Source organism: Zea mays, chromosome 4, assembly GCF_902167145.1.
Source record: "Zea mays cultivar B73 chromosome 4, Zm-B73-REFERENCE-NAM-5.0, whole genome shotgun sequence".
Classification (NCBI taxonomy): Eukaryota; Viridiplantae; Streptophyta; class Magnoliopsida; order Poales; family Poaceae; genus Zea; species Zea mays.
In genome coordinates, this window is record NC_050099.1 from 164399129 (window position 1) to 164426488 (window position 27360).

The 27360-nt window shown below is 46.2% G+C and overlaps 3 protein-coding genes across 32 annotated transcripts; all 3 read left to right on the forward strand.

Annotated features, from left to right (window-relative positions):
- Window positions 1–369: 369 nt before the first annotated feature.
- LOC100285215 (cell division cycle protein 20) lies at window positions 370–2980 on the forward strand. Its single transcript, NM_001413478.1, has 5 exons — window positions 370–1031; window positions 1137–1415; window positions 1535–1804; window positions 1885–2475; window positions 2582–2980. The coding sequence occupies exons 1-5, from the start codon at window positions 882–884 to the stop codon at window positions 2723–2725; spliced, it is 1434 nt and encodes a 477-aa protein (NP_001400407.1). The 5' UTR covers window positions 370–881; the 3' UTR covers window positions 2726–2980.
- An 835-nt stretch (window positions 2981–3815) lies between these two features.
- LOC109943284 (uncharacterized) lies at window positions 3816–6367 on the forward strand. The gene has a single exon (XM_020546200.1). The coding sequence runs from the start codon at window positions 3875–3877 to the stop codon at window positions 6365–6367; it is 2493 nt and encodes an 830-aa protein (XP_020401789.1). The 5' UTR covers window positions 3816–3874.
- An 8403-nt stretch (window positions 6368–14770) lies between these two features.
- LOC100192489 (putative protein kinase superfamily protein) lies at window positions 14771–27129 on the forward strand. 30 transcript variants are annotated; one of them, XM_035966619.1, is made up of 19 exons: window positions 18860–19463; window positions 20165–20428; window positions 20532–20566; window positions 20682–20759; window positions 20955–21081; window positions 21191–21269; window positions 21359–21427; window positions 21512–21601; window positions 21677–21815; window positions 22283–22385; window positions 22471–22523; window positions 22631–22697; window positions 24822–24930; window positions 25667–25732; window positions 25822–25890; window positions 25983–26049; window positions 26136–26252; window positions 26342–26452; window positions 26542–27099. In XM_035966619.1, exons 5-19 carry the CDS (start codon window positions 21074–21076, stop codon window positions 26772–26774), a joined length of 1380 nt encoding a protein of 459 aa, XP_035822512.1. In that variant the 5' UTR covers window positions 18860–19463; window positions 20165–20428; window positions 20532–20566; window positions 20682–20759; window positions 20955–21073; the 3' UTR covers window positions 26775–27099. The 30 variants fall into 30 exon arrangements, 20 of the variants coding, with proteins under 20 accessions (XP_035822512.1, XP_008676478.1, XP_008676475.1 ...); XM_008678256.4 differs by having other exon boundaries at window positions 20543–20602; XM_008678253.4 differs by having other exon boundaries at window positions 20543–20566.
- The last annotated feature ends 231 nt before the right edge of the window (window positions 27130–27360 follow it).

Genomic DNA, 27360 nt, shown 5'->3' on the forward strand with positions numbered 1-27360 from the left:
TGACGCTCCCGTGCAACAATACGTCTCATCTCCGGACAAGCCTTAGAAAAATTAATCATTTGTTATTCTTAGCGAATGACTAACTAAATGTTATACCCCTTTTGTTCATAAATATATGACATGATTATTCTTTTAAAAAATTTGACCATTTATTTTATTCAAAAAACTAATAAGTTATAGTTTATTTTTAATTTATTTTATCATTATAAGCTAGTTTGTGTTTGACTTAAAATTTTATATTTTTAAATAAATATTTTGAATAATACGAGTAGTTAAAGTTTTCAAAAAAGTTAACGCTATCAATGTGAATGGAAGTAGTATTAGCGAATGTCGACTAGTTAGTGACTGATCATTTGGTGTCAAAGGATAAAATCGGACCCAAACGCGGAGACGCTGGCCGGAGCCGTCCACGCCGCCACGGGCCACGGCCTACTACGATGGTAGGGATTCCCTAGAGGCCTTGACCGGTTGACCCCGCAACGGCTATTTTTTTCTCCTCCCTGACCTAATGGGCGTACTAGCCGTTGGTCCTGCGGTGCGGCGGGCGTTCCGGCTTCGCTCTTGCCTCTTGCTACAAATAACCATTCACGGCCGATCCCTAAACCCCACAAAGCAAAGCAGCCTCTCTCTCTCTGTCTCTCTCTCTCGCCTCCCTCTCGCCTCCCTCTCGACGACGATCTCAGGCGCTCGCGGGGAGTCGAGTCGAGACCAGCTTCGTTCCTTCATAAAAAGCTCACTTAGTTGTTGTCCCCGCCTCTTTTTTTCGCTGTTCTTGTTTGATTACATCATCTTATTTTGTGCTTGAATCTAACCTGCCATTAAGTTTTTATCGCTTCGTTATTTCTCTGTTGTGCTTGTCTTGTTCTTTTGTTGCTCTAACCATGGACGCAGGCTCCCGCTCGATCTCCTCGGCGAAGAACCGCGCCGCCGCCGTCGCCGCCGCGCCCCGGCCACCGCTGCAGGAGGCGGGCTCCCGCCCCTACATGCCATCGCTGAGCTCGGGACCCCGCAACCCGTCGGCCAAGTGCTACGTGAGTCCCTTGGTCTTGGTACTGGAGCGCGTGGGGTGTTCGACGTTTTGCCTGACCAAGCTTGGCTCGTTCTCCCCTCCTCCTTCTCATGTTTGTGTCCTGCAGGGCGACAGGTTCATCCCGGACAGGTCGGCGATGGACATGGACTTGGCGCACTACTTGCTTACTGAGCCCAGGAGGGACAAGGAGAACGCGTCGGGCATGGCGGCGTCCCCGTCCAAGGAGGCGTACCGGAGGCTGCTCGCGGAGAAGCTGCTCAACAACCGGACACGGATCCTCGCTTTCAGGAGCAAGCCGCCGGAGCCCGAGAACGTTTCTTTTGCGGACACGACTTCCTCCAACCTGCAGGCCAAGCCGGCCAAACAGCGGCGCCACATTCCCCAGGTATGTGCGACAGCTCTTCTGTTTTCGCTTCTAGCCATCTCATCCCCAACGGGTGTAGTGGCGAGGGAATGGGGTGGGAGAATGGTGGATCACTGATGCGGTTGAATCAAAATGTGCAGTCTGCCGAGAGGACCCTAGACGCACCAGAGCTAGTTGACGACTACTACCTCAACTTGCTTGACTGGGGAAGCAACAACGTGCTATCCATTGCTTTGGGAGACACGGTGTACCTGTGGGATGCATCGAGCGGATCCACATCCGAGCTTGTGACCGTCGGCGAGGACAGTGGTCCTGTTACAAGCGTTAGCTGGGCTCCTGATGGTCGGCACATGGCCGTCGGGCTCAACTCGTCTGACGTCCAGCTCTGGGACACCAGCTCCAACCGACTGGTACGCACATTGTGATGTTTCATCTAAAAATTCCAGTGCAGGTTATCTGTTGCTGAATTAAATCGTTTCATCCTATGCAGTTGAGAACACTCAGAGGTGCGCATGAGGCAAGGGTAGGCTCGCTGGCATGGAACAACAGCGTCTTGACCACCGGTTGCATGGACGGCAAGATCGTGAACAATGACGTAAGGATTAGAGACCACGTCGTGCAGAGGTACGAGGGGCACAGCCAGGAGGTCTGCGGGCTCAAGTGGTCCGGATCAGGGCAGCAGCTGGCCAGCGGAGGCAACGACAACCTTCTGCACATTTGGGATGTGTCGATGGCATCATCCATGCCATCTGCTGGCCGCAACCAGTGGCTGCATAGGCTCGAGGACCACATGGCCGCCGTGAAGGCACTCGCGTGGTGCCCGTTCCAGAGCAACTTGCTGGCCACCGGCGGCGGTGGCAGCGACCGCTGCATCAAGTTCTGGAACACGCACACCGGTGTGTGCCTGAACTCGGTTGATACCGGATCACAGGTGTGCGCTCTGCTGTGGAACAAGAACGAGAGGGAGCTGCTGAGCTCACATGGATTCACACAGAACCAACTCACCTTGTGGAAGTACCCATCGATGGTGAAGATGGCTGAACTTAATGGCCATACCTCTCGCGTCCTCTTCATGGCTCAGGTGAAATTCTTCAGACTAGTTAACAGTTGCTTATCTGCATTGAGTGCATGCATGCTATGCTAGTGTGAGAACATTGCTTATATAGTTCTTGCTGGTTAAACTGCAGAGTCCTGATGGATGCACAGTAGCGTCGGCTGCTGCTGACGAGACCCTCCGGTTCTGGAACGTTTTTGGAACCCCTGAAACGCCCAAGCCTGCAGCCAAAGCTTCCCACACTGGGATGTTCAACAGCTTCAAACATATCCGATAGGATGAGTCAAGACTATTATTGGATATTGTCTATACTTGACTTGATGATGGCCTGTCGTTTTCGGAAGGTCAGAAATCAATGACACAGGGTTTGCTTCAGAAATCAGATGTAATGTTTTTTCCTCATTTTTGGTTGGAACATCAAGGGCGCTTGTTTGATGTACCAATTATTGTAAATCAAGACAGCAATATATATAAATTGATATTTTGTCGGTTGGATTTGGAAATTGTTGTAAATCGGCAACCGTTTGTTTCAACATCAAGAGCACTTGTTTGACGGCTGTGAACCCGTAGCGACTGATGGAAACCGTTCCGTTCCGTCCCGTCCAGAACTTTAAGCATACACCCCAAACTGAACGCGGCCAAATGCTCGCGGCCGGAAAGCCCGATTGAGGCTGAATGGGAACAACGAATCGTAGGCCGGAAACCCGTAGCTTTTCAAATCTTTCAGCCTCAGGCCTTGTTCGTTTCCGTCGGATTACACCCGGAATCGTTCCAGCTAATCAAAGTTTGTATAAATTAGAGAAACAATCCGGCCAGGAATCATTCCGACCCACCAATCCGGTAGAAACGAACAAGGCCTCAAGCTGACTGCTGACCACCCCCAGTGGCGGACCCAGAAATTGGTCAAGACCCGGGCCGAAGCGATCATAAACTCTAATAGTAGCATATAAAGAAAAATTGTACGACGAAACAATGTTTGTCATAGATATTAAAGATGACATACAAGTTATAATGTAGCACTTTCTAAATGTGTCATGTCAACATCAACATCAATATTTTTTTGCTCCAGAACCATATTAAGAACGCGACTTGAAGGAAATCATACGATGGTTAAGCCATTCGTCTCCTGTCTTATTCTACAACTTAGTTTTAATGATATTCATAGATGAGAAAGCTCTTTCCACATAGGCTCAATCTCAAACTTAATTTCTAGCCATGTGATCTTGTTTATTTGGTCGCAACATTTTGAAATTTTATTTGGTGATTATGGTATTAGATGGTTGTATGGAATATCTTGTTTCGTACTCTCTCTGATCTTTTTAATTTGACGTTTGCTAGTGTAAAATTGAATTATCATGCGTCAGTAGAGTAGTTATAACAATTGGTATCAGATTCTCGTTGATTCCTGAGCACGCAGTCCGCAACGATGGGCAGCACCACCAACACCAATCTCACGGAGGCAATGGAGGCGCAGGCGAATACCCTAGCTACACAATCGCGGTTGCTCCAACAGATCTGTGACCGGATGGAGGCCCAGGATAACCACTGGGAAGTGCTTCAGCGTTCTGTGGCCGCCAACGCCAACGCCATCGCAACTCTCACCTCGGCGGTGGCCGCCGCCGATCCGGCGTCGATCCGTGCGGATCTGACCCGCGAGTTGAAGATGGAGCTGTCGTCACAAGTGGAGTATCAGGTGACCCAGTTTCAATCTCAAACGTGGGAGCGCATCGATGCGGTCGATGGAGCCCTGTCCACGCGCGTGGAGGCGCTGGAGCAGGTCACGTCGTCGCTCGACGCTTGGAGACCCGGCGTCGACCACTCCACGCGCGGGATCCAGACGTCCGTCGACGCGCTCCGTGCTGAGATCTCTCAGCTGGGCTATCGCATGGATCGTCTCCAACCACCGTCGCCTCCACTTCGTCCGGGCATTCTGGGTCCGTACGCGTCGACGGTGGAGCGCCAGCCTGCTCCCACGGCATTCGTCGACGGCCCCACTGGGCACCGCGATGCTCACCAACGTCGGGAGGACAGCCATGGGTACATCTATACCCATAGCCTACTCCCGCCCAATGGTACGCACCCTGCTTTTGATCCCTATCAACATGCTGTTCAACCAAATTGGCATGACCGTTTTGACGCCACTATGCATGAGTCAATTGCTCCCCTGCTGGGTCAATTACCTAAAGTACCTTTCCCCACTTTTGATGGTGACAATCCTAAATTGTGGCAAAAACGATGTGCGGATTACTTTTCCATGTATTCAGTTGATCCTCGCGCTTGGATACGAATAGCAACCATGCACTTTTCTGGCGCTGCGGCGCGTTGGCTCCAATCCATAGAGTATCACCTGAATCATGTCACTTGGCTAGAGTTTGGACAGATGGTAGCTGACCGTTTTGGCAAGGATCAACACGAAGTCCACATTAGACACCTCTTTCATATTCGTCAGTCCAGTACAGTATCCGATTATGTTGAGCGTTTCTCTCAGCTCATAGATCAACTCCGTGCATATAATCCTACTGCTGATCCAGTGTTCTACATTATGCGTTTTCTTGATGGTCTCAAAGATGATATTAAATCTGTTGTTACGCTTCAACGCCCAAAGGATTTGGATACTGCCTTTGTTTTGGCTCAATTGCAGGAGGAGGTCAGTGATCGGCGTCGGGATTCAAGGAAGCTGGACAATTCATTTACGTCAAAGTCCTTCTCCAAGACTCATTTTCCGTTGCCATTACCCCCCAGGGCGTCTTCATTGAAGCATGATGAGTCTACTCCTGCTCGTGCACCTCAGTCACACTCAACGGATGACAAGCTTGCTTCCTTGATGGCTTACCGTAAGGCCAAGGGATTATGCTATAAGTGTGGTCTCCAATACACTAAAGGTCACCGCTGTGCCGATTCAGTGCAGCTACACGTTGTGGATGAACTCTGGCAACTATTTCAGCTTCCAGTCAATGAGGATGAAGGCACTTCTGAAGAACTGAATGCTATTTGTCTCTCTCAGGCAGCTATGGAGGGAGTGGCTGCTCCAAAAACAGTACAGTTCATGGGTCAGCTTCAAGGCCTAGAGTTGTTGATTTTATTGGATTCAGGGAGTTCTCATTCTTTCTTAAGTACTCAAGTGGCTGCTCATGTCCGGGGCCTCATTCTTCTGCAAAAGCCCTTGACAGTACAAGTAGCAAATGGAGCTCAGATGCAATGCACTCACGAACTTGCTGATGCCGTCTGGTCCCTCGCCGGGTGTGATTTCACTTCTAGTTTGCGTGTGCTACCATTGCAGAAATATGACTTAATACTGGGTATGGATTGGCTCGAAAAATTCAGCCCTATGATGGTGCATTGGGCAGAAAAGTGGTTGATGATACCGTACAACGGTTCCACAGTTAAATTGTTTGGTCTCCAGTCTGCAAAAGGGAAAAATGCTGTTATTGAGCTTCGTCAGCTATCAGATTTGACAGATAAGGATCAGTCGGTGTATTCCACCTTGCCCGCCGAGTTACAAGCATTGGTTACAAGGTTCCAATCTGTGTTTGCTCTTCCTGTTGGCCTACCACCTGTCCGTGATTGTGATCACCATATCTCTCTTCTACCTGGTGCTCAACCATTTCATGTGAGACCATACAGATATGCACCCGCGTTGAAGACTGAAATCGAGCGCCAAGTCCAAGAGATGTTATCTTCAGGCATTATTCAACACAGCAACAGTGAGTTCTCCTCTTCAGTAATCTTGGTTAAGAAGAAAGACGACTCCTACCGCTTTTGTGTTGACTATAGACATCTAAATGCTCTTACTGTGAAAACTCGGTTTCCTGTTCCTATTATGGATGAACTGCTCGACGAGTTATATGGGGCTGCCTGGTTTTCAACGTTGGATCTCCGTGCTGGTTTCCACCAAATTCGCATGGTGAAAGGGAATTAGGCTTACACCTAGTTCCTATATAATTTTGGTGGTTGAATTGCCCAACACAAACAATTGGACTAACTAGTTTGCTCTAGTGCATAAGTTATACAGGTGTAAAAGGTTCACACTTAGCCAATAAAATGACCAAGTGTTGGATTCAACAAAGAAGCAATGTGGCAACCGAAGGCCCTCTGGTCTGGGAGCACCGGACTGTCCGGTGTACACCGGACAGTGTCCGGTGCACCACCGGACAGTGTCCGGTGCACCAGAGGACTCCCACTCGAACTCGCCACCTTCGGGAATTTCCAGAGGCGACTCCGCTATAATTCACCGGACTGTCCGGTGTACACCGGACAGTGTCCGGTGCGCCAAAGGAGGTCGGCCTCAGGAACTCGCCAGCTTCGGGAAAAGCCAACGACTCGTCCACTATAATTCACCGGACTGTCCGGTGTACACCGGACTGTCCGGTGCGACTCCGGAGCAACGGTCATCTCCGCGCCAACGGCTCTCTGTCGCGCATTTAATGCGCGCTCTGCGCGCGCAGATGGCAGACGCGCCCACTCCGGCACACCGGACAAGGAACAGTGCATGTCCGGTGTGCACCGGACACCCAGGCGGGCCCACAAGTCAGAAGCTTCAACGGCTGGAATCCAACAGCAGTGATGACGTGGCAGGGGCACCGGACTGTCCGGTGTGCACCGGACTGTCCGGTGCGCCATCGAACAGAGGACCCAGCCAACGGTCAAGTTTGGTGGTTGGGGCTATAAATACCCCAACCACCCCACCATTCATTGCATCCAAGTTTTCCACTTCCCAACTACTACAAGAGCTCTAGCATTCAATTCTAGACACACCAAAGAGATCAAATCCTCTCCAATCTCCACACAACGCCATAGTGACTAGAGAGAGTGATTTGCTTGTGTTCCTTCGAGCTCTTGCGCTTGGATTGCTTTCTTCTTTCTTGATCCATTCTTTGCAATCAAACTCACTTGTAATTGAGGCAAGAGACACCAATCTTGTGGTGGTCCTTGTGGGAACTTTGTGTTCCAAGTGATTGAGAAAAGAAAGCTCACTCGATCCGTGGATCGTTTGAGAGAGGGAAGGGTTGAAAGAGACCCGGCCTTTGTGGCCTCCTCAACGGGGAGTAGGTTTGCAAGAACCGAACCTCGGTAAAACAAATCTCCGTGTCTCACTTGCTTATTCGCTTGGGATTTGTTTTGCGCCCTCTCTTACGGACTCATTTCTTTATTACTAACGCTAACCCCGGCTTGTAGTTGTGTTTATATTTGTAAATTTCAGTTTCGCCCTATTCACCCCCCCTCTAGGCGACTTTCAATTGGTATCAGAGCCCGGTGCTTCATTAGAGCCTAACCGCTCGAAGTGATGTCGGGAGATCACGCCAAGAAGGAGATGGAGACCGGCGAAAAGCCCACTACAAGCCAAGGGAGCACTTCATCGGAAGAGTCCCGCACCAAGAAGGTTTGCTACAAATGTGGTAAGCCCGGTCATTTTATTGCTAAATGTCCTATATCTAGTGACAGTGACCGAGGCGACGACAAGAAGGGGAGAAGAAAGGAGAAGAAGAGATACTACAAGAAGAAGGGCGGCGATGCCCACGTTTGTCGGGAGTGGGACTCCAATGAAAGCTCAAGCGACTCCTCCTCCGACGAGGACGCCGCCAACATCGCCGTCACCAAGGGACTTCTCTTCCCCAACGTCGGCCACAAGTGCCTCATGGCAAAGGATGGCAAAAGGAAGAAGGTTAAATCTAACTCCTCCACTAAATATGAATCTTCTAGTGATGATAATGCTAGTGATGAGGAGGATAATTTGCGTTCCCTTTTTGCCAACCTTAACATAGCACAAAAGGAAAAACTAAATGAATTGGTTAGTGCTATTCATGAAAAGGACGACCTTTTGGATTCCCAAGAGGACCTCCTTATTAAGGAAAATAAGAAGCATGTTAAGGTTAAAAAGGCTTATGCTCTTGAAATTGAAAAATGTGAAATGTTATCTAGTGAGCTAAGCACTTGCCGTGAGATGATTGACAACCTTAGGAATGAAAATGCTAGTTTAAATGCTAAGGTTGATTCACATGTTTGTAATGTTTCAATTCCCAATCCTAGAGATAATAATGATGATTTGCTTGCTAGGATTGAAGAATTAAACATTTCTCTTGCTAGCCTTAGAAATGAAAATGAAAACCTGCTTGCTAAGGCTAAAGATTTTGATGTTTGCAAGGTTACAATTTCCGATCTTAGAGATAAAAATGATATTCTTCATGCTAAGATTGTTGAACTGAATTCTTGCAAACCCTCTACATCTATTGTTGAGCATGCATCTATTTGTACTAGATGTAGAGATGTTGATGTTAATGCTATTCATGATCATATGGCTTTAATTAAACAACAAAATGATCATATAGCAAAATTAGATGCTAAAATTGCCGAGCACAACTTAGAAAATGAGAAATTTAAATTTGCTCGTAGCATGCTTTATAATGGGAGACGCCCGGGCATTAAAGATGGCATTGGCTTCCAAAGGGGAGACAATGTCAAAATTAGTGCCCCTCCTAAAAGATTGTCCAACTTTGTTAAGGGCAAGGCTCCCATGCCTCAGGATAACGAGGGTTACATTTTATACCCTGCCGGTTATCCTGAGAGCAAAATTAGGAGAATTCATTCTAGGAAGTCTCACTCTGGCCCTAATCATGCATTTATGTATAAGGGTGAGACATCTAGCTCTAGGCAACCAACCCGTGCCAAGTTGCCTAAGAAAACTCCTAATGCATCAAATGATCATAACATTTCATTTAAAACTTTTGATGCATCTTATGTTTTGACTAACAAATCTGGCAAAGTAGTTGCCAAGTATGTTGGGGGCAAGCACAAGGGCTCCAAGACTTGTGTTTGGGTACCCAAAGTTCTTGTGTCTAATGCCAAAGGACCCAAAACCATTTGGGTACCTAAAGTCAAGAACTAAACTTGTTTTGTAGGTTTATGCATCCGGGGGCTCAAGTTGGATACTCGACAGCGGGTGCACAAACCACATGACAGGGGAGAAAAAGATGTTCTCCTCATATGAGAAAAACCAAGATCCCCAACGAGCTATCACATTCGGGGATGGAAATCAAGGTTTGGTCAAAGGTTTGGGTAAAATTGCTATATCTCCTGACCATTCAATTTCCAATGTTTTTCTTGTTGATTCTTTAGATTACAACTTGCTTTCTGTTTCTCAATTATGTCAAATGGGCTACAACTGTCTTTTTACTGATACTGGTGTCACTGTCTTTAGAAGAAGTGATGATTCAATAGCATTTAAGGGAGTGCTAGAGGGTCAGCTATACTTGGTAGATTTTGATAGAGCTGAACTCGACACTTGCTTAATTGCTAAGACTAACATGGGTTGGCTCTGGCACCGCCGACTAGCCCATGTTGGGATGAAGAATCTTCATAAGCTTCTAAAGGGAGAACACATTTTAGGATTAACAAATGTCCATTTTGAGAAAGACAGGATTTGTAGCGCATGCCAAGCAGGGAAGCAAGTTGGCACTCATCATCCGCATAAGAACATAATGACGACCGACAGGCCACTGGAGCTCCTACACATGGATCTATTCGGCCCGATCGCTTACTTAAGCATCGGTGGGAGTAAGTACTGTCTAGTTATTGTGGATGATTATTCTCGCTTCACTTGGGTATTCTTTTTACAGGAAAAATCTCAAACCCAAGAAACCTTAAAGGGATTCTTGAGACGGGCTCAAAATGAGTTCGGCTTAAGGATCAAGAAAATTAGAAGCGACAACGGAACGGAGTTCAAGAACTCTCAAATCGAAGGCTTCCTTGAGGAGGAGGGCATCAAGCATGAGTTCTCCTCTCCCTACACACCTCAACAAAATGGTGTAGTGGAGAGGAAGAATAGAACTCTATTGGATATGGCAAGGACCATGCTTGATGAGTACAAGACTTCGGATCGGTTTTGGGCCGAGGCGGTTAACACCGCTTGCTACGCCATCAACCGGTTATATCTACACCGAATCCTCAAGAAGACATCATATGAACTCCTAACCGGTAAAAAGCCAAACATTTCATATTTTAGAGTCTTTGGTAGCAAATGCTTTATTCTTGTTAAGAGAGGTAGAAAATCTAAATTTGCTCCTAAGACTGTAGAAGGCTTTTTACTTGGTTATGACTCAAACACAAGGGCATATAGGGTCTTTAACAAGTCCACTGGACTAGTTGAAGTCTCATGTGACGTTGTGTTTGATGAGACTAACGGCTCTCAAGTAGAGCAAGTTGATCTTGATGAGATAGGTGAAGAAGAGGCTCCATGCATTGCGCTAAGGAACATGTCCATTGGGGATGTGTGTCCTAAGGAATCCGAAAAGCCTCCAAATGCACAAGATCAACCTTCATCCTCCACGCAAGCATCTCCACCAACTCAAAATGAGGATGAAGCTCAAGATGATAAAGTAGAAGATCAAGCAAATGAGCCACCTCAAGACAATGGCAATGATCAAGGGGGAGATGCAAATGAGGAAGACAAGGAGGAAGAGGAACAAAGGCCGCCACACCCAAGAGTCCACCAAGCAATCCAACGAGATCACCCCGTCGACACCATCCTCGGCGACATTCATAAGGGGGTAACTACTAGATCTCGTGTTGCTCATTTTTGCGAACATTACTCTTTTGTTTCCTCTATTGAGCCACACAGGGTAGAGGAAGCACTTCAAGATTCGGATTGGGTGGTGGCAATGCAAGAGGAGCTCAACAACTTCACTAGAAATGAGGTATGGCATTTAGTTCCACGTCCTAACCAAAATGTTGTAGGAACCAAATGGGTCTTCCGCAACAAGCAAGATGAGCATGGTGTGGTGACAAGGAACAAAGCTCGACTTGTGGCCAAAGGATACTCCCAAGTCGAAGGTTTGGATTTCGGTGAAACCTATGCACCCGTAGCTAGGCTTGAGTCAATTCGTATATTATTGGCCTATGCTACTTACCATGGCTTTAAGCTTTATCAAATGGATGTGAAAAGTGCTTTCCTCAATGGACCAATCAAGGAAGAGGTCTATGTTGAGCAACCTCCCGGCTTTGAAGACAGTGAGTATCCTAACCATGTCTATAAGCTCTCTAAGGCGCTTTATGGGCTCAAGCAAGCCCCAAGAGCATGGTATGAATGCCTTAGAGATTTCCTTATTGCTAATGGCTTCAAAGTCGGTAAAGCCGATCCTACTCTATTCACTAAAACTCTTGAAAATGACTTGTTTGTATGCCAAATTTATGTTGATGATATTATATTTGGGTCTACTAACGAGTCTACATGTGAAGAGTTCAGTAGGATTATGACACAGAAATTCGAGATGTCTATGATGGGGGAGTTGAAGTATTTTCTAGGATTCCAAGTCAAACAACTCCAAGAGGGCACCTTCATCAGCCAAACGAAGTACACTCAAGACATACTAACCAAGTTTGGGATGAAGGATGCCAAGCCCATCAAGACACCCATGGGAACTAATGGGCATCTCGACCTCGACACGGGAGGTAAGTCCGTGGATCAAAAGGTATACCGGTCGATGATAGGTTCTTTACTCTATTTATGTGCATCTCGACCGGATATTATGCTTTCCGTATGCATGTGTGCAAGATTCCAAGCCGACCCTAAGGAAGCTCACCTTACGGCCGTAAAACGAATCTTGAGATATTTGGCTTATACTCCTAAGTTTGGGCTTTGGTATCCTAAGGGATCCACATTTGATTTAATTGGTTATTCCGATGCCGATTGGGCAGGGTGTAAAATCAATAGAAAGAGCACATCAGGGACTTGCCAGTTCTTGGGAAGATCCTTGGTGTCTTGGGCTTCAAAGAAGCAAAATTTGGTCGCTCTTTCCACTGCCGAAGCCGAGTATATTGCCGCAGGCCATTGTTGCGCGCAATTGCTTTGGATGAGGCAAACCCTGCGGGACTACGGTTACAAATTAACCAAAGTCCCCTTGCTATGTGATAATGAGAGTGCAATCAAAATGGCCGACAATCCCGTCGAGCATAGCCGCACTAAGCACATAGCCATTCGGTATCATTTTCTTAGGGATCACCAACAAAAGGGAGATATCGAGATTTCTTATATTAATACTAAAGATCAATTAGCCGATATCTTTACCAAGCCTCTTGATGAACAATCTTTTAACAAACTTAGGCATGAGCTCAATATTCTTGATTCTAGGAACTTCTTTTGTTAAATTGCACACATTGCTCATTTGTATACCTTTGATCATGTCTCTTTTATATGCTATGACTAATGTGTTTTCAAGTCTATTTCAAACCAAGTCATAGGTATATTGAAAGGAAATTGGAGTCTTCGGCAAAGACAAAGGCTTCCACTCCGTAAATCATCCTTCGCCGTCACTCCACGCTTCTCTCCATCATTTGGGGGAGAATTCAAAGCAAAAGGACCTTGTCTTCGGGAGAAATGAGCCCAAAGCAAAAAGACCGGACTTCGTCTTTGGTATAATCCTAACTCATTTATTTATGACCAAAGGGGAAGATAGCACTTCAAGGGCTCTAATGATTCCGTTTTTGGCGATTCATGCCAAAAAGGGGGAGAAATGAGCCCAAAGCAAAAGGACCGCACCACCACCAATTTCAAAAACTTAGTGTTGAATATTTTCAATTGGTTTTCCTATTGTGTTCAAAAGGGGGAGAAAGTAGTATTTTAAAATGATATATCAAAACCCTCTTGAACACTAAGAGGAGGATCTCTTTTAGGGGGAGTTTTGTTTAGTCAAAGGAAAAGCTTTTGAAACAGGGGGAGAAAATTTCAAATCTTGAAAATGCTTTGCAAAATCTTATTCATTCACCTTTGACTATTTGCAAAAGAACTTTGAAAAGGATTTACAAAATAATTTGCAAAAACAAAACTCGTGGTGCAAACGTGGTCCAAAATATTATCTAAGAAAGAAACAATCCATGCATATCTTGTAAGTATCTATATTGGCTCAAATTCTAAGCAACCTTTACACTTACATTATGCAAACTAGTTCAATTATGCACTTCTATATTTGCTTTGGTTTGTGTTGGCATCAATCACCAAAAAGGGGGAGATTGAAAGGGAATTAGGCTTACACCTAGTTCCTATATAATTTTGGTGGTTGAATTGCCCAACACAAACAATTGGACTAACTAGTTTGCTCTAGTGCATAAGTTATACAGGTGTAAAAGGTTCACACTTAGCCAATAAAATGACCAAGTGTTGGATTCAACAAAGAAGCAATGTGGCAACCGAAGGCCCTCTGGTCTGGGAGCACCGGACTGTCCGGTGTACACCGGACAGTGTCCGGTGCACCACCGGACAGTGTCCGGTGCACCAGAGGACTCCCACTCGAACTCGCCACCTTCGGGAATTTCCAGAGGCGACTCCGCTATAATTCACCGGACTGTCCGGTGTACACCGGACAGTGTCCGGTGCGCCAAAGGAGGTCGGCCTCAGGAACTCGCCAGCTTCGGGAAAAGCCAACGACTCGTCCACTATAATTCACCGGACTGTCCAGTGTACACCGGACTGTCCGGTGCGACTCCGGAGCAACGGTCATCTCCGCGCCAACGGCTCTCTGCCGCGCATTTAATGCGCGCTCTGCGCGCGCAGATGGCAGGCGCGCCCACTCCGGCACACCGGACAAGGAACAGTGCATGTCCGGTGTGCACCGGACACCCAGGCGGGCCCACAAGTCAGAAGCTTCAACGGCTGGAATCCAACAGCAGTGATGACGTGGCAGGGGCACCGGACTGTCCGGTGCGCCATCGAACAGAGGACCCAGCCAACGGTCAAGTTTGGTGGTTGGGGCTATAAATACCCCAACCACCCCACCATTCATTGCATCCAAGTTTTCCACTTCCCAACTACTACAAGAGCTCTAGCATTCAATTCTAGACACACCAAAGAGATCAAATCCTCTCCAATCTCCACACAACGCCATAGTGACTAGAGAGAGTGATTTGCTTGTGTTCCTTCGAGCTCTTGCGCTTGGATTGCTTTCTTCTTTCTTGATCCATTCTTTGCAATCAAACTCACTTGTAATTGAGGCAAGAGACACCAATCTTGTGGTGGTCCTTGTGGGAACTTTGTGTTCCAAGTGATTGAGAAAAGAAAGCTCACTCGATCCGTGGATCGTTTGAGAGAGGGAAGGGTTGAAAGAGACCCGGCCTTTGTGGCCTCCTCAACGGGGAGTAGGTTTGCAAGAACCGAACCTCGGTAAAACAAATCTCCGTGTCTCACTTGCTTATTCGCTTGGGATTTGTTTTGCGCCCTCTCTTACGGACTCATTTCTTTATTACTAACGCTAACCCCGGCTTGTAGTTGTGTTTATATTTGTAAATTTCAGTTTCGCCCTATTCACCCCCCCTCTAGGCGACTTTCACATGGCACCCGAAGATCAGCATAAGACAGCATTTCAGACCCACCACGGCCACTTTGAGTTCCGAGTCATGGCATTTGGCCTTACCGGTGCACCTGCTACATTTCAAGGAGCAATGAATAAGACCTTAGCGCCACTTCTTCGGAAATGTGTCTTGGTCTTTTTCGACGACATTTTGGTTTATAGCCCGACATGGGACACTCACTTGCAACACATTGAGCTCGTCTTGCAGCTGCTTTCGACAGATTCTTGGCAAGTCAAACTGTCCAAATGCTCCTTCGCCAAGCAGGAAATTGTTTATCTGGGCCACATTATTAGCCAGGCAGGAGTGCCCACTGATCCTTCCAAGGTGTCTGCTGTCTTATCTTGGCCAGTGCCTCAGACTTGCAAAGAACTCCGGGGATTCTTGGGTCTTGCTGGGTACTACCGCAAGTTTGTTAAAAATTTCGGTATTATCGCTAAACCGCTCACCTCCCTGCTGAAGAAAGACTCAATGTTTGTATGGACTACTTTACATGACACAGCATTCCAAACCCTGAAGCACTCCCTAGCGTCTGCTCCCGTATTGGCCTTGCCCAATTTTCAGAAACCTTTTTCTATTGAGACTGATGCATCAAGCAAAGGTATAGGGGCTGTTCTCCAACAGGAAGGTCACCCTTTGGCATATGTCAGCAAGGCACTGGGACCTAAAAACTTAGGTCTTTCTACTTATGAAAAAGAGTATTTGGCTATTCTGCTCGCAGTTACCCACTGGAGGTCGTATTTGCAGCATGCAGAATTTCTCATTCTGACCGATCATCGCAGCTTGTCACACCTGTCTGACCAAAGGCTGCATACTCCATGGCAGCAAAAGGTTTTTACCAAGCTCTTGGGTTTACATTATAAGATTATCTAAAAAAAAGGTGTGGACAACACGGCAGCAGACGCCTTATCTCGGCGCCCCCATGAGGCTGCCTCCTTGTTTGCTGTCTCCATGGCTTCCCCAGCATGGATACAGGAGATTATCGATGGTTATGAGTCTGACCCTGAGGCGCTTAAACTTGTCACTGCTTTGTCTATCTCTGAGTGTCCTCCTTATACCTTACAAGACGGAGTCATTCGATACAAGAACCGTGTCTGGTTAGGTGCCAACAGTGCTATGCAGTCCAAAGTCATGTCAGCACTGCACTCCAGTGCCTTGGGCGGTCACTCAGGGTTCCCTGTTACTTACAGTCGGATCAAGCAGTTGTTCTACTGGCCCCGTATGAAAAGTGCCATCAAGGAGTTTGTCGCTGCATGTGGGGTGTGCCACCAAGCCAAACCAGACCGGGCCCGGTATCCTGGTCTTCTCCAACCCTTGCCAGTACCAACCCAAGCATGGCAAGCAATATCTCTTGATTTCATCGAAGGCTTACCACCAAGTGGCGGCTACAACAGTATCTTGGTCGTGGTGGATCGCTTCTCCAAATACGGTCACTTTATTGCCTTGCGCCACCCTTTCACTGCTCTCAAGATTGCTCAGGTTTTTATGGCTGAAATCTATCGTCTCCACGGCATGCCCCAATCTATTGTGTCTGATCGTGACCGTATTTTTACAAGTACCTTATGGAGGGAGCTGTTCAGATTGTCCGGGACTCAGCTTCTCATGAGCTCTTCCTACCACCCCCAGACAGACGGCCAAACAGAACGCGTCAATCAGTGTTTGGAGACATTCTTACGCAGTTTTGTGCAGGCCTGTCCCTCTAAGTGGTCACTATGGCTGTCCGTGGCAGAGTACTGGTACAACTGTTGTTTCCATTCTTCCCTGGGCCATTCACCATTCGAAGTGCTCTATGGAAGATCCCCTCGTCATTTTGGCCTTTCAGTTGATGACTCAGTTTCCCATGTGGACTTAGCATCCTGGTTGGGTCAAAGGGACCTCATGGTCCGGTCGGTTCATCATCACTTGTTGCGCGCTCAGCAGCGCATGAAACATTTCGCAGACAAGCGTCGTTCTGAACGCGTGTTCAATGTCGGGGATATGGTATATCTGAAGCTCCAGCCCTATGTGCAAACTTCGGTGGCCCCTCGTGCCAGTCACAAACTTGCCTACAAATATTTCGGGCCCTTTGAGATTTTACAGAAGGTTGGTGCTGTGGCTTATAAGCTGAAATTACCAGAGTCTGCTTCCATCCACCCGGTGTTTCACGTCTCCCAGTTAAAGCCATCAGTTCATCCATCGTGCTCTGTCAGTTCTGCTCTTCCAGCTGTGGCATCTGCCGTCAGTTACCCAGAGCAAATTCTGCAACGCCGTACTATCTCACGTGGAGGCCATCAGGTTGCTCAGGTCTTGGTACGCTGGTCCGGTTGCGACGCCACTCTGGATTCATGGGAAGATGAACAAGCTCTGCAAGGCCGTTTCCCAGCTGCCACCGCTTGGGGACAAGCGGCTCTTCAACAGGAGGGGATTATCAGCATACCAAAGGGGTTACCAGGGAACTCTGATGAAAGTGAGCTGCAGGAGGAGCAAACCAAGGTGTCGGGCCGCCGTGTCCGTAGGCCCAATTCCCTTTTTTCATTGGACAAGTGGTCCATGTAAGCCCATGTGGGCAGTAGCAGTAGATAAGGAGAGAGAGTGGAGAAAACTGAGTATCAAACATTTACAGAGAACAATACTACCTCTGCTCCTTCCTCCGTAATTCTGTCTTCCTCTTCCTTCTGCTCGTAGACAGTAGAGTAGTTATAACAGATGCGCTCGGCTGTCTCGCGCGCGCGTGGGCTACATAATCTTCCTCTCCACCTCTGTCTCTCCCGCCCAGCTTTCGAACGTGACACTCGTCGGCTCCGGCTCTTGGTTGGAACATCAAGAGCGCTTGTTCGAACCCATCTGCTCCCGTTTTGCTTGGCTTAGTGGTCTAACTGCATCCATCTATATGCCCATCTATAGTGTTCCGCCGATTAACAGCTTCACTGATCATGGTTTTTTTTTTACTGAATGAACATGTATCATATCATATCCTCTTTCTTTGAAACCTGTCTCGGGCCGGATTTCTGAACCTGACATCGTTTTCCACTTGATTGTGCGGTTTTGCGCGGCAGCAGAGGCGACGCCCAAGTCAGTGCTGAGGCTGATGGGGACGAAACGAAAGGGCTTGTTGCCTTCTTGGCGAGGCAGGCTGCGGCTGGCGAACGGGTGCCTGCCGTTCGTCTGCCGTGGCTACAGAGCCCGGCGGCGGCGGCGGCGGCGCGGCGCACATGGCCTTTGGCATTTTTCAGTATTTTCCCCTGCTATACTAGGGAGACCAAGCCAGTGCGGTGATGCTGTGTTCCGCGCAAGGAGGACAGAGGGGAGGCTGGTCAGTTTCGTGGCGAGCGCTGGGTTGCCGACCCTGACTCCCCACCTCGGTCTCGGTGCACAGCACAAGACGCCCGCGAGAAGAGCATCTTGGCATGCGCGCATGGCGTGGTCTCGTACATCTGTTTGTTTGTGTGTTGCCTGTGCCTGCATGGGCTCCTGGTACTGCAGCCAGATCTAGCACGTGCGAGCAGTTGGACGTTTGGATTTACTGTATGGGTGAACCAGCAATGGGGGCAATGGCGAGTGGCGACGGGGTACCAACCGGGAGCAGAGATCCATGTCCGCTCGCTTGGTTGCGTCGGGACCAATCCACCACCAAGGCCAAGCCAATAGCCAAGCAGCGGGGGGACCGACCGTGCTGTCGATGGCGGATTGCATGCACGGAATGCAGAGATGCCTACGGGCACGGCTCTTGTGGTGCGGTGGTGTGTGGAGCTTGACAGCTTGTGGCTTGCTATCTCTGTGCCTAGCCTAGCTAGCAGTAGCAGGCGCGCGAGTGCCAAAACTGACGGCAGCAGGTAGCTAGTAGGTTGGTCGGCTAGGGCCATCGAGGTGCGTCGCCATCCGACGCAGGCAGGACCAGGACCACCGATGATGGACTGGAATGATGATCCGAGTGGAAATACCGGTAAGTAGGACCGTGAAGAAAGGTAGCGACAGTGTCAGTGGGATACCCGTGATCATTCCGATGTTTTGAAACGAACTGCAGCTCCGAGTGTTCATGATTGAACGAACATATACTTAGTAATACCACAAGCTCATCGGGATGAAACAGAGGCGTCGGAGTTCTTTACTAGTCCGTCTCTTAGATCGACCACAGCAGAGCAGAGCATATACAGTTTTGCATATGACGCATCGTCGCAATTGGTTATTGGTAGGTAGTAGGGCATCTTCACTAGCTAACAGAAGGAGGAGGGTGAAAGGAGAGCGCTTTGGCGTCCGGCGGGGCACACAAAAAAAAAAACCGCGAGCAGGGAGGGAGCGGTTAAAATGCGTGCAAAAAGGGAGGAGACGCCGCGAGCGGCAGACAGACAGGCAGAGGCAGGCAGGCAAGGCCAAGAGCCCAAGACGGTCGGGGCGGAGCGCGAGAGGCAGGCGACGCGAGGAGAGGAGGCGGTGCTGTGGTGGCCTCACCTGCCCTGCCATGATTATAAAAAATAACGGAGCGCGACGCGGGTAGAAACCGGAAGGCCCGCCGCTGCCCGCCCCTTCTTCCTTCCCGTCCCACACACGCCGCCGCCGCCGCCGCCGCCGCTCGCTTCCTCCACCCCCCGGTCCGCGCGGCGCGGGCTGCCTGCGCGACCAGGGAGGCAGGGCACGCGGCAACCACGTGGGGAGGCGACGACACCACACCACCCTATGCTCTCTGTCCTCGCCCGCAGGGTAAGGTATGGAATCGATTCCTGTGTCTGTGTCCTCGCCTCTACGCGCCGCGCGCTTTTTTTTGTGTGTGTGTGTGTGTGCGCACGCGCCCTGTCTCTGCGGAGGCTTCCTCGCCTCTCTCCGTTTTTCGCTTGCTTGGCGGGATTTGGCCCTGGATCTGTGCACAGGACGGCGGATCTGGGCGGCGAGTTGGTACGCTGTAATGGCTCTTGCGTGATGCCGCGTTCTGTGGTGCGATGTTTTGGATCTGTTTCATTAGCTTGGTTTGTATTGTCTTGTGTTGGGAAAAGGTCCTTTTCTCCCCCTCATTCAAGATGGTAAAGTATCCTCTTTTTTTTTCTTGTCACTACTTGGATTGTAAAATTTGTGTGTGTGTGTGTTTTTTTTTGTTGCGGAGAGAGTGTAATAAGTAAATTGCGACTGGAGGGCCAATGCAGGTTGTTTGCTCTGCAAACTACAGCCTAATGCTATCATTTTCGGCTGGTTGTTTGTGCTTGGTTCTCTTTGCAAGATAATTGTTGTTGCCGCTAAATGCCTAATAGACAATTGTCTGTGTTTTTTTATTTCGAGTATATCATGATTTTCATGTAATTAGCATTGCAACAATTTTGACATGCTCCGTAGCTGTAAATGTTGTCAAGTTTTTATTAGTGCCTTTTAGTTCCTTTTGCTTATGATGTGCTTTCTGACTCAAACTGTTGACTAGATTGCAGCAGCAGTGAATTTGGGAGCTTGAAGCGTTCATCCGAGACATGGAAAAAGTGATCTGCCGGGCATATCTCCTTCAATGCAAGCGATTCTTTTCGAAAGAAACTCTTGATTGGTGTGTCTTAGCCCGTGGGAACACCCATCTCTCCTCTCTGGTGAACTACACATAGTGGTTATATGCTCCTCTATGCTCCACAACAAGCAGGCTGATGCGATATTTTCCTGAAGTTATTATATTCCAGTCTATGCCAGACATCTACATGTAACTCCACCACCTTGGTCTTCCTTTGTTTTGTGCTATTGTATTTGCATGAACTTTCCTTCTCATTTCCCCACTTCTTACCAGCACATCAACTTCTGAAAAGTTTCTTTTCAGGTAGATGATGCTCATATAAGGGGGGTATGCAAATCTCTCTGCACTTTGCCACATACATTGGCATGTGAATGAAGAAATTCAATTCTAGTTGCTAACTTGAAATATTCTAAATTTCATTTCTTATTTTCTCTTCTTGCAGGGTTAATATATTTGCCATCTTCAGCCTACATCTGTTGCTGCCCTAATTAGTTGATTTGTCTTCTGTGTACTATCTGAGGTCAGGCCTCATCCTTGCTACACTTAGTAATTTCATGCTATGTTTGCAGTGGGCTTGTAGTGGAACAGAATTCTACATACTGTGGTAGTTGTTTCATTTTCAGACCTTATCTGCCTTACGGATCATCTTATTTCTCTGCTCTGAAACTGTCAAAATTCAAATAATTGTAGACCTTATCATATTTTCTAATTGCAGGCAAGATATTGATCAGCTAGAACTTGGCAAACCCTTGCCTTTCGTGTCTGTTCATATTTCTCGTGGCTTGGTTATTCTGAAGGGTAAAACTTGCACAAGGCAGCTTTGATATTACAACAATGGATAGGTAACTTTTATATTGACTGGCTATTTAGGTTGCTTTTATCTTATAACACTTCTTAGTTCTACAGATTCTCTATTTTAGATTATTTTTGCCTTATCGCATGCCTTCGCAGATTCAAGTTGATTAAGGAAGTTGGCGATGGGACTTTTGGGAGTGTATGGCGTGCTATGAATAAACAGAATGGCGAAGTTGTATGTATCTGAAGATAGAACTTCTCTCTAAACATTTTTTTTACTATGAACTCTGTATAACACGAGAATTTGCTGATGCTTTAATGTAGGTTGCTGTTAAGAAAATGAAGAAAAAATATTATTCTTTTGAGGAATGTATGAGTCTACGTGAAGTAAAGGTATTTTAGACCAGTGGTGTTCTTTTTATCATTCTCTGTTTTGTTCTTTCAGCTGATATTTCTTTTATTGTTATTTTATTGAAGTCTTTGCGGCGCATGAATCATCCTAACATTGTGAAGCTCAAAGAGGTTATCAGGGAAAATGATATATTATACTTCATAATGGAATACATGGTAAATATGTTATGTATAGCAAATATTCTACTGCACCATTATTGTGTTCTTGAATCTGAACCCTTGTTTTTATAGGAGTGTAATCTCTATCAACTTATGAAAGAAAGGGTCAAGCCTTTCTCCGAGTCTGAAGTCCGCAACTGGTGTTTTCAGATATTTCAGGCTCTTGCATACATGCACCAGAGGGGCTACTTTCATCGTGACCTCAAACCTGGTAGGATCTCAGTGTTCTCAACAATCAGCTAGATGTTTGTTTCCATAGCATATAAAAAATGGTTATTTTAGTCATCAAATGATTACCAATTTACAACTCTGACTACCAGTCTATATAATATTGCAATATAGGTAGTGTAGTAAACTCACGTACACCTTGTACATATCCGCCCTCAGGTGAGGTACTCCCCACATTGTGAGATAAGCACATTGGGTAACATCACATGATGTTCATAAAATGTACCAACTACTTCTGAAAAAACGTGCACCTACCATTTTCAAATGATCAATCTTGTGCAAAAATGTTATTCAGGGTTGAAATTTAGATATTTTGACCGTATGCAAGCCATAAACCTTACTTTCTTGAACTAGAGGGACTATATGACATGATTTCATCTGAATCAGCAGCTCAGTTTTACTTATGTGTGCGCCATATTGCACTGATAATAGCATGACTTGGTTGTGCAGAGAATCTGTTGGTTAGCAAAGGTGTCATAAAGCTAGCAGACTTTGGTCTTGCAAGGGAAGTCTCATCATTGCCACCATATACAGAATATGTCTCAACTCGCTGGTTAGCACTGTTCACTCTTCACTAGACACCAAAATAAAATGAATCTGTCTTATCTTTTGTTAATCCCCATGTTTGAATGTCTTAGGTATCGGGCACCAGAAGTCTTGCTCCAGTCATCTGCTTATGATTCTGCAGTTGGTATGAAAAATAAAACTAAAAAAATACTATTTGCTTAGTGTTTGTCTATTCATGGATGGACCAACTCAACTCGTAATCTGACATTTCTTCACCTCGCCATCTCATAGATATGTGGGCAATGGGTGCCATAATGGCTGAGCTGTTGACACTCCATCCTCTCTTTCCTGGAACCAGGTAATATGGTTGACTGTTTGCTGGTAAAGCTTGTCACTCACAAATCTTTTGCTGCTTTCTTGTTGGTCACCTTAAAGTTTGACTTATCTCAAATTTAATGCCCAACCTTGAACACTTTGCTTCCAAAATTTAGTTTCTTTTGATTCTTTCTCTCTCTAGAAACTAGTTTTGTTGCAGACCCCTCGTTTCAACAACAATAACAAAACCTTTTAGTTCCAAGCAAGTTAGGCCAAGTCAAGGTTCATGTACATGTATTGCTATTTTTCATGCACTCCTATTGAAGGCTAAATCTTTGGGTATGCTCCATTCTTTCAAGTCTCCTTTTACTGCTTCTCATGTCAATTTCGGGCTTACCCGATCTCTATTCTTATTGCTATCGCGCCTTAGGATTCCACTGCCTCTGGAGGTCTCCTTTGGATATGTCCGAACCATATCAAACAGTATTGGACAAGCTTATGTGTGATCCCATCCTCTTTCACCAAAAGGTGCTCTATTTCATCCTTAATGCACTTAACTTGGTTGAAGTCCCCTGTCTTCCTCTCACAGGCACCAACCATCCTATATATGTCCTCTCCTTCGTACTCACACGTTGGTAAAGATACTCGTACTCTCTACCCTTCGCCGCACTTACAAGTTACAACTCGCTTTTTTGCGATCTTCTTTGCTACTATGTACTTCTCCATGCTGTCCACACTCCTATCATGGTACAAATGTGTACAATCTTTTTTCTCCTTAATATCCCTTTGGACTTCCTCGTTCTACCATCAAGTATCTTTAGCTTTGCCTCCACTCCCTTTAGTTGCTCCACACACCTATATGGCCACCTTCCAAATGCAGGTCGACATCTTCTCCCACATGTTGCCATTTTCTTCCTTCCAAGTGCCTTTTTTGTGTCCCTTTCCTTGAAGACTTTTGCCGTCTCCCCTTCTAGTTTCTATCACTTTGTTCTCGCGATTGTGGCTTGTTTATCCCTATGGGCACACACTTGAAAATGAAAGACTGGTACCACAAACTTATGTTGAGTGAACACACTCCCTAGATATCACCATGCAATCCAAGCATGCTCGTTTATCCTCTATTCTTGTGAGGACAAAGTCAATCAGACTAGAGTGTTGACCACTATTATAGGTCACTAAATGGGATTCTCTCTTCCTAAAGAAAGTGTTGGCTATCAATAGGTCAAAAGCTATCGCAAAGTCGATGGCTTCATTTCCATGAATTGCCTCAAAAATAGCACTTATTGTACCTACTTGCCCGTTGAGATCTCCTGTGAAAACTTCTCACGAATAGGTATAACTCTAGCCATGCCATCTAAGTTTTCCTAGAAAAGTCTATTAGCACTCATCGTGGCCTACTTGGGGGACATACACACTTACATTCAACACCAAATCACCCACGACAAGCTTGACTAATATAATCTTATCTCCTTGTATTCTCATATCCACTACACTATTCTTGAGGCGATTATCAATCAAAACTCCATTTTTATTTGTAGTCGTCTCTGTGTACCAAAGCTTGAAGTAGGTATTGTCCACCTCCTTCGCCTTCTGGCCCTTCCATTTAGTCTATTGGATGCATAAGATATTTACACACCTTTTAGCTGCTATCTCAACTAACTCATTAACTTACCTGTAAGCGACCCTACATTCCAACTACCTAGAATCCTAGTTGGTTTGACTAGCTTTCTTATCTTTTGCACCCGTCGATGATGTAAAGAGCCTTGCACATTTTTCACTACACTTGGACGTTTATGTAGTGCGCTAAGGAAGTAGCGACCCGATCCTTATTCACTTGACACCGCGCCTAAATCGTGACACGATACGTCACCAAAGGGGTGCCAACCCAGCCCTTGTGCATTTAATACCATACCCCGATATGGCACATTGCTAAGAGGGTTGCCCCAAGGATTTATTTCGGGTTTCGTCTCCATTAGAATGGTTAGGCTTAACGTTGACTCACCAAACCTATAACAATCCTCCTCCTTTACTAGAGATTGGTATTGCTATGTTGGGACAACATAGGTGGAGTTACAGACCCCTCATTTCAATTAAATAATTAAAAATCTCTATTTTTTGTTTCGGCGTGGCTATTCTCTCACCACTTGTTTTTAATCTCACTATTTAGTGAACCAGATGAGATTCACAAGATATGCAATGTCATCGGTAGTCCAGATGAGCAATCTTGGCCTCAAGGATTGTCTCTTGCAGAAGCAATGAAGTATCAGTTCCCACAGGTCAATATTCACTAGTTTATTTTCTCTTTGGTACCACCTCAAGTTTTGAAAAGAAGCATGAGTTAACCTAGAATTAATCAGCCAGTGTATTTGGATATAAAACATGCCCCAGTTGCTACAACATACCCCAGAAGCAATGGAAGTATATTAAATACCAGAAAACTACAACATGCCCCAATTGCTCTGTGGGTGTTATGCCAAATTAGTTGTAGTTCTGTGATGTGAAATTTATTTGTAGATCTTTTAAGAAATAAGAACAAATATTTCCTGAACATTTTAAATTTTGTTAGGTTTAAAATTATTTTACATCAAGGGATTAATATCATGTTTAAGACACTCTAATAGTGTCCAAAACAATGTTTTTCTTCAATTAGGGAGTATTGTTACGATTTTCTTGATACTAGTTTCTTTAGGAACTTGTTTGTTGCAATAAATGAAACACTGCACTACACACATCATTTAACTCGTCCTAAATTGTTATAATCTGTCCGTGCTAGTTTTTCTTGAGTTGCCATCCATTCAACTACAGTCCATTCAAATCCTATTAGCCTTTTTGCCAAAATTCCCATCAGATACCAGAAGCGTTTTGCTGTCTATGCCATTCCCTTTCTTGATTACCATAGTTGGACTCCCCTGAAAAGGATGGATTATGCTACCTTTTGCCCTCATTGTGAATACGTGTTAATTGACTGGTTAATGTTTGATCTAATGTTGAGTGTGTATTCTATCCATGCAGACCAAAGGCAGTCAATTGTCTGAGGTGATGACAACAGCTAGTAGCGAGGCAATTGACCTCATCTCAGTAAGTTCTTCAGCTATAGTATTATCTTAGATTGTATAGCAACCGATCATTGCGTTACTTGATAATTTAAATTTCTGCATATCTCGCAGTCACTATGCTCATGGGATCCTAGCAAGAGACCAAAGGCCACAGAAGTCCTCCAGCATACCTTCTTCCAGGTAACAGTATTCCTTCTACTTTATTTTTAGTGGCAAGGTTCAGTTATTGTCTCCTCAGCACTGTAATAAGTTTTCCTGTTACCCATATTTAGGGTTGTACATGTGTTCCGCTTCCTGTCCGTCGGAAAGCTTCATCGCTTCCTAAAACACCTCCATGTGGTTAGTTAACAGACTAGTATTTTGCTTTGTACCTAATTCATTTAGGATATTGTTGTTTTACATATGCTTTGGTTCATTTGTTGTAGTTGGATCAAAGAGAATTTCCGAGAACAGTGTTGCTAGAAGATTCTCGACCGGGACTCTATCTACGATGAAATCTCATAGCAATGCACCTGCAAAATCAAACGGTTTATCTAGGACTGGTATGTTTCTTATGTGTTTTACTTGGGCTGGAGCAAGCAAGATCTACAGGGTTTAGTTTGATCGTCTATTTCGTTTACCAACATTACAGGTGTACAAAGAAAACTTCACTTGGATCGTCAGCCACCGCAGAAGAGTACAAAACCGACCGAGAACAGCAATAAGCTAGCTACAAATCGGGTCCCAGCCCGGAACAGCCCAGGCAAGTTCGCTATATAGGGTTGCATTGCCCAACCCCTTGCATGAGATTTGGGTCTTGGTTTTTAGAGCCTTCTTTTCTCGGAATTGTAGGGAATCCTGTACTTAGGCATTCACGCAGCTTGCCTGAAACTGGTCGACGAGCAGTACAGAAGGTCTCATCAATCACAGAGAAACTGTCGCAAATGTCGGTGACCTCCAGAACACGAAGCGCCGTGAAGCCTGCCGCCCCGACGATGAAGGCCGGACATGGCAAGTCAGACTTCCTGGGGAAGTCTGACGATATCCCTCCGGCAAAGAGGCTGACGAGAAAATTGGTCAGCTAAACAAGGGTACGTAGAGTGAAAATCCGATCATCTGCAGGAGGGTGGAGGGATATGGTGTATAGTGTGCAGGAACCAGTGTGCCGAAGAGAGGCTAGCTCATCCTGAGCGTTTGCCTGTCGATGGTCGCGCGGATTTGCCATCGCCACAGTTTTGCTGCATCGAGTCATCTTAGGAATGGCTTTGCAAACTCCTTTGTGGAGTGCTAGAGCCTGCTTCGAGCCTTAACCCTCTTCCTGGCCTTCGATCTGCCTTTTGCCTGCGTCAACTTTGCCCCCATGTTTTAATAAACATGATGTGTGCTATTAATTTTGTCTTGTTCATATCTTGCTGGGATGGACGTTTCATGTTTGGTTTGAATGTACAGGTACAGTGCACAGGTGAGAACACCGTAAAATGCCAATTTCACGTACTGTATGCACATGAGTTGTCACTCTCCAATATGGATAAAGTATTATACCAAGTGGCGCTAGAAAATACCAATGTGGATGATTGGAAAATGTGAGCACGGTTAATCTGAGATCAGTACGATAATCAGTAGTAGTATAGTACTCCGTCCGTTTGAAAATAGTGGTTGTTTAAGCGAGTG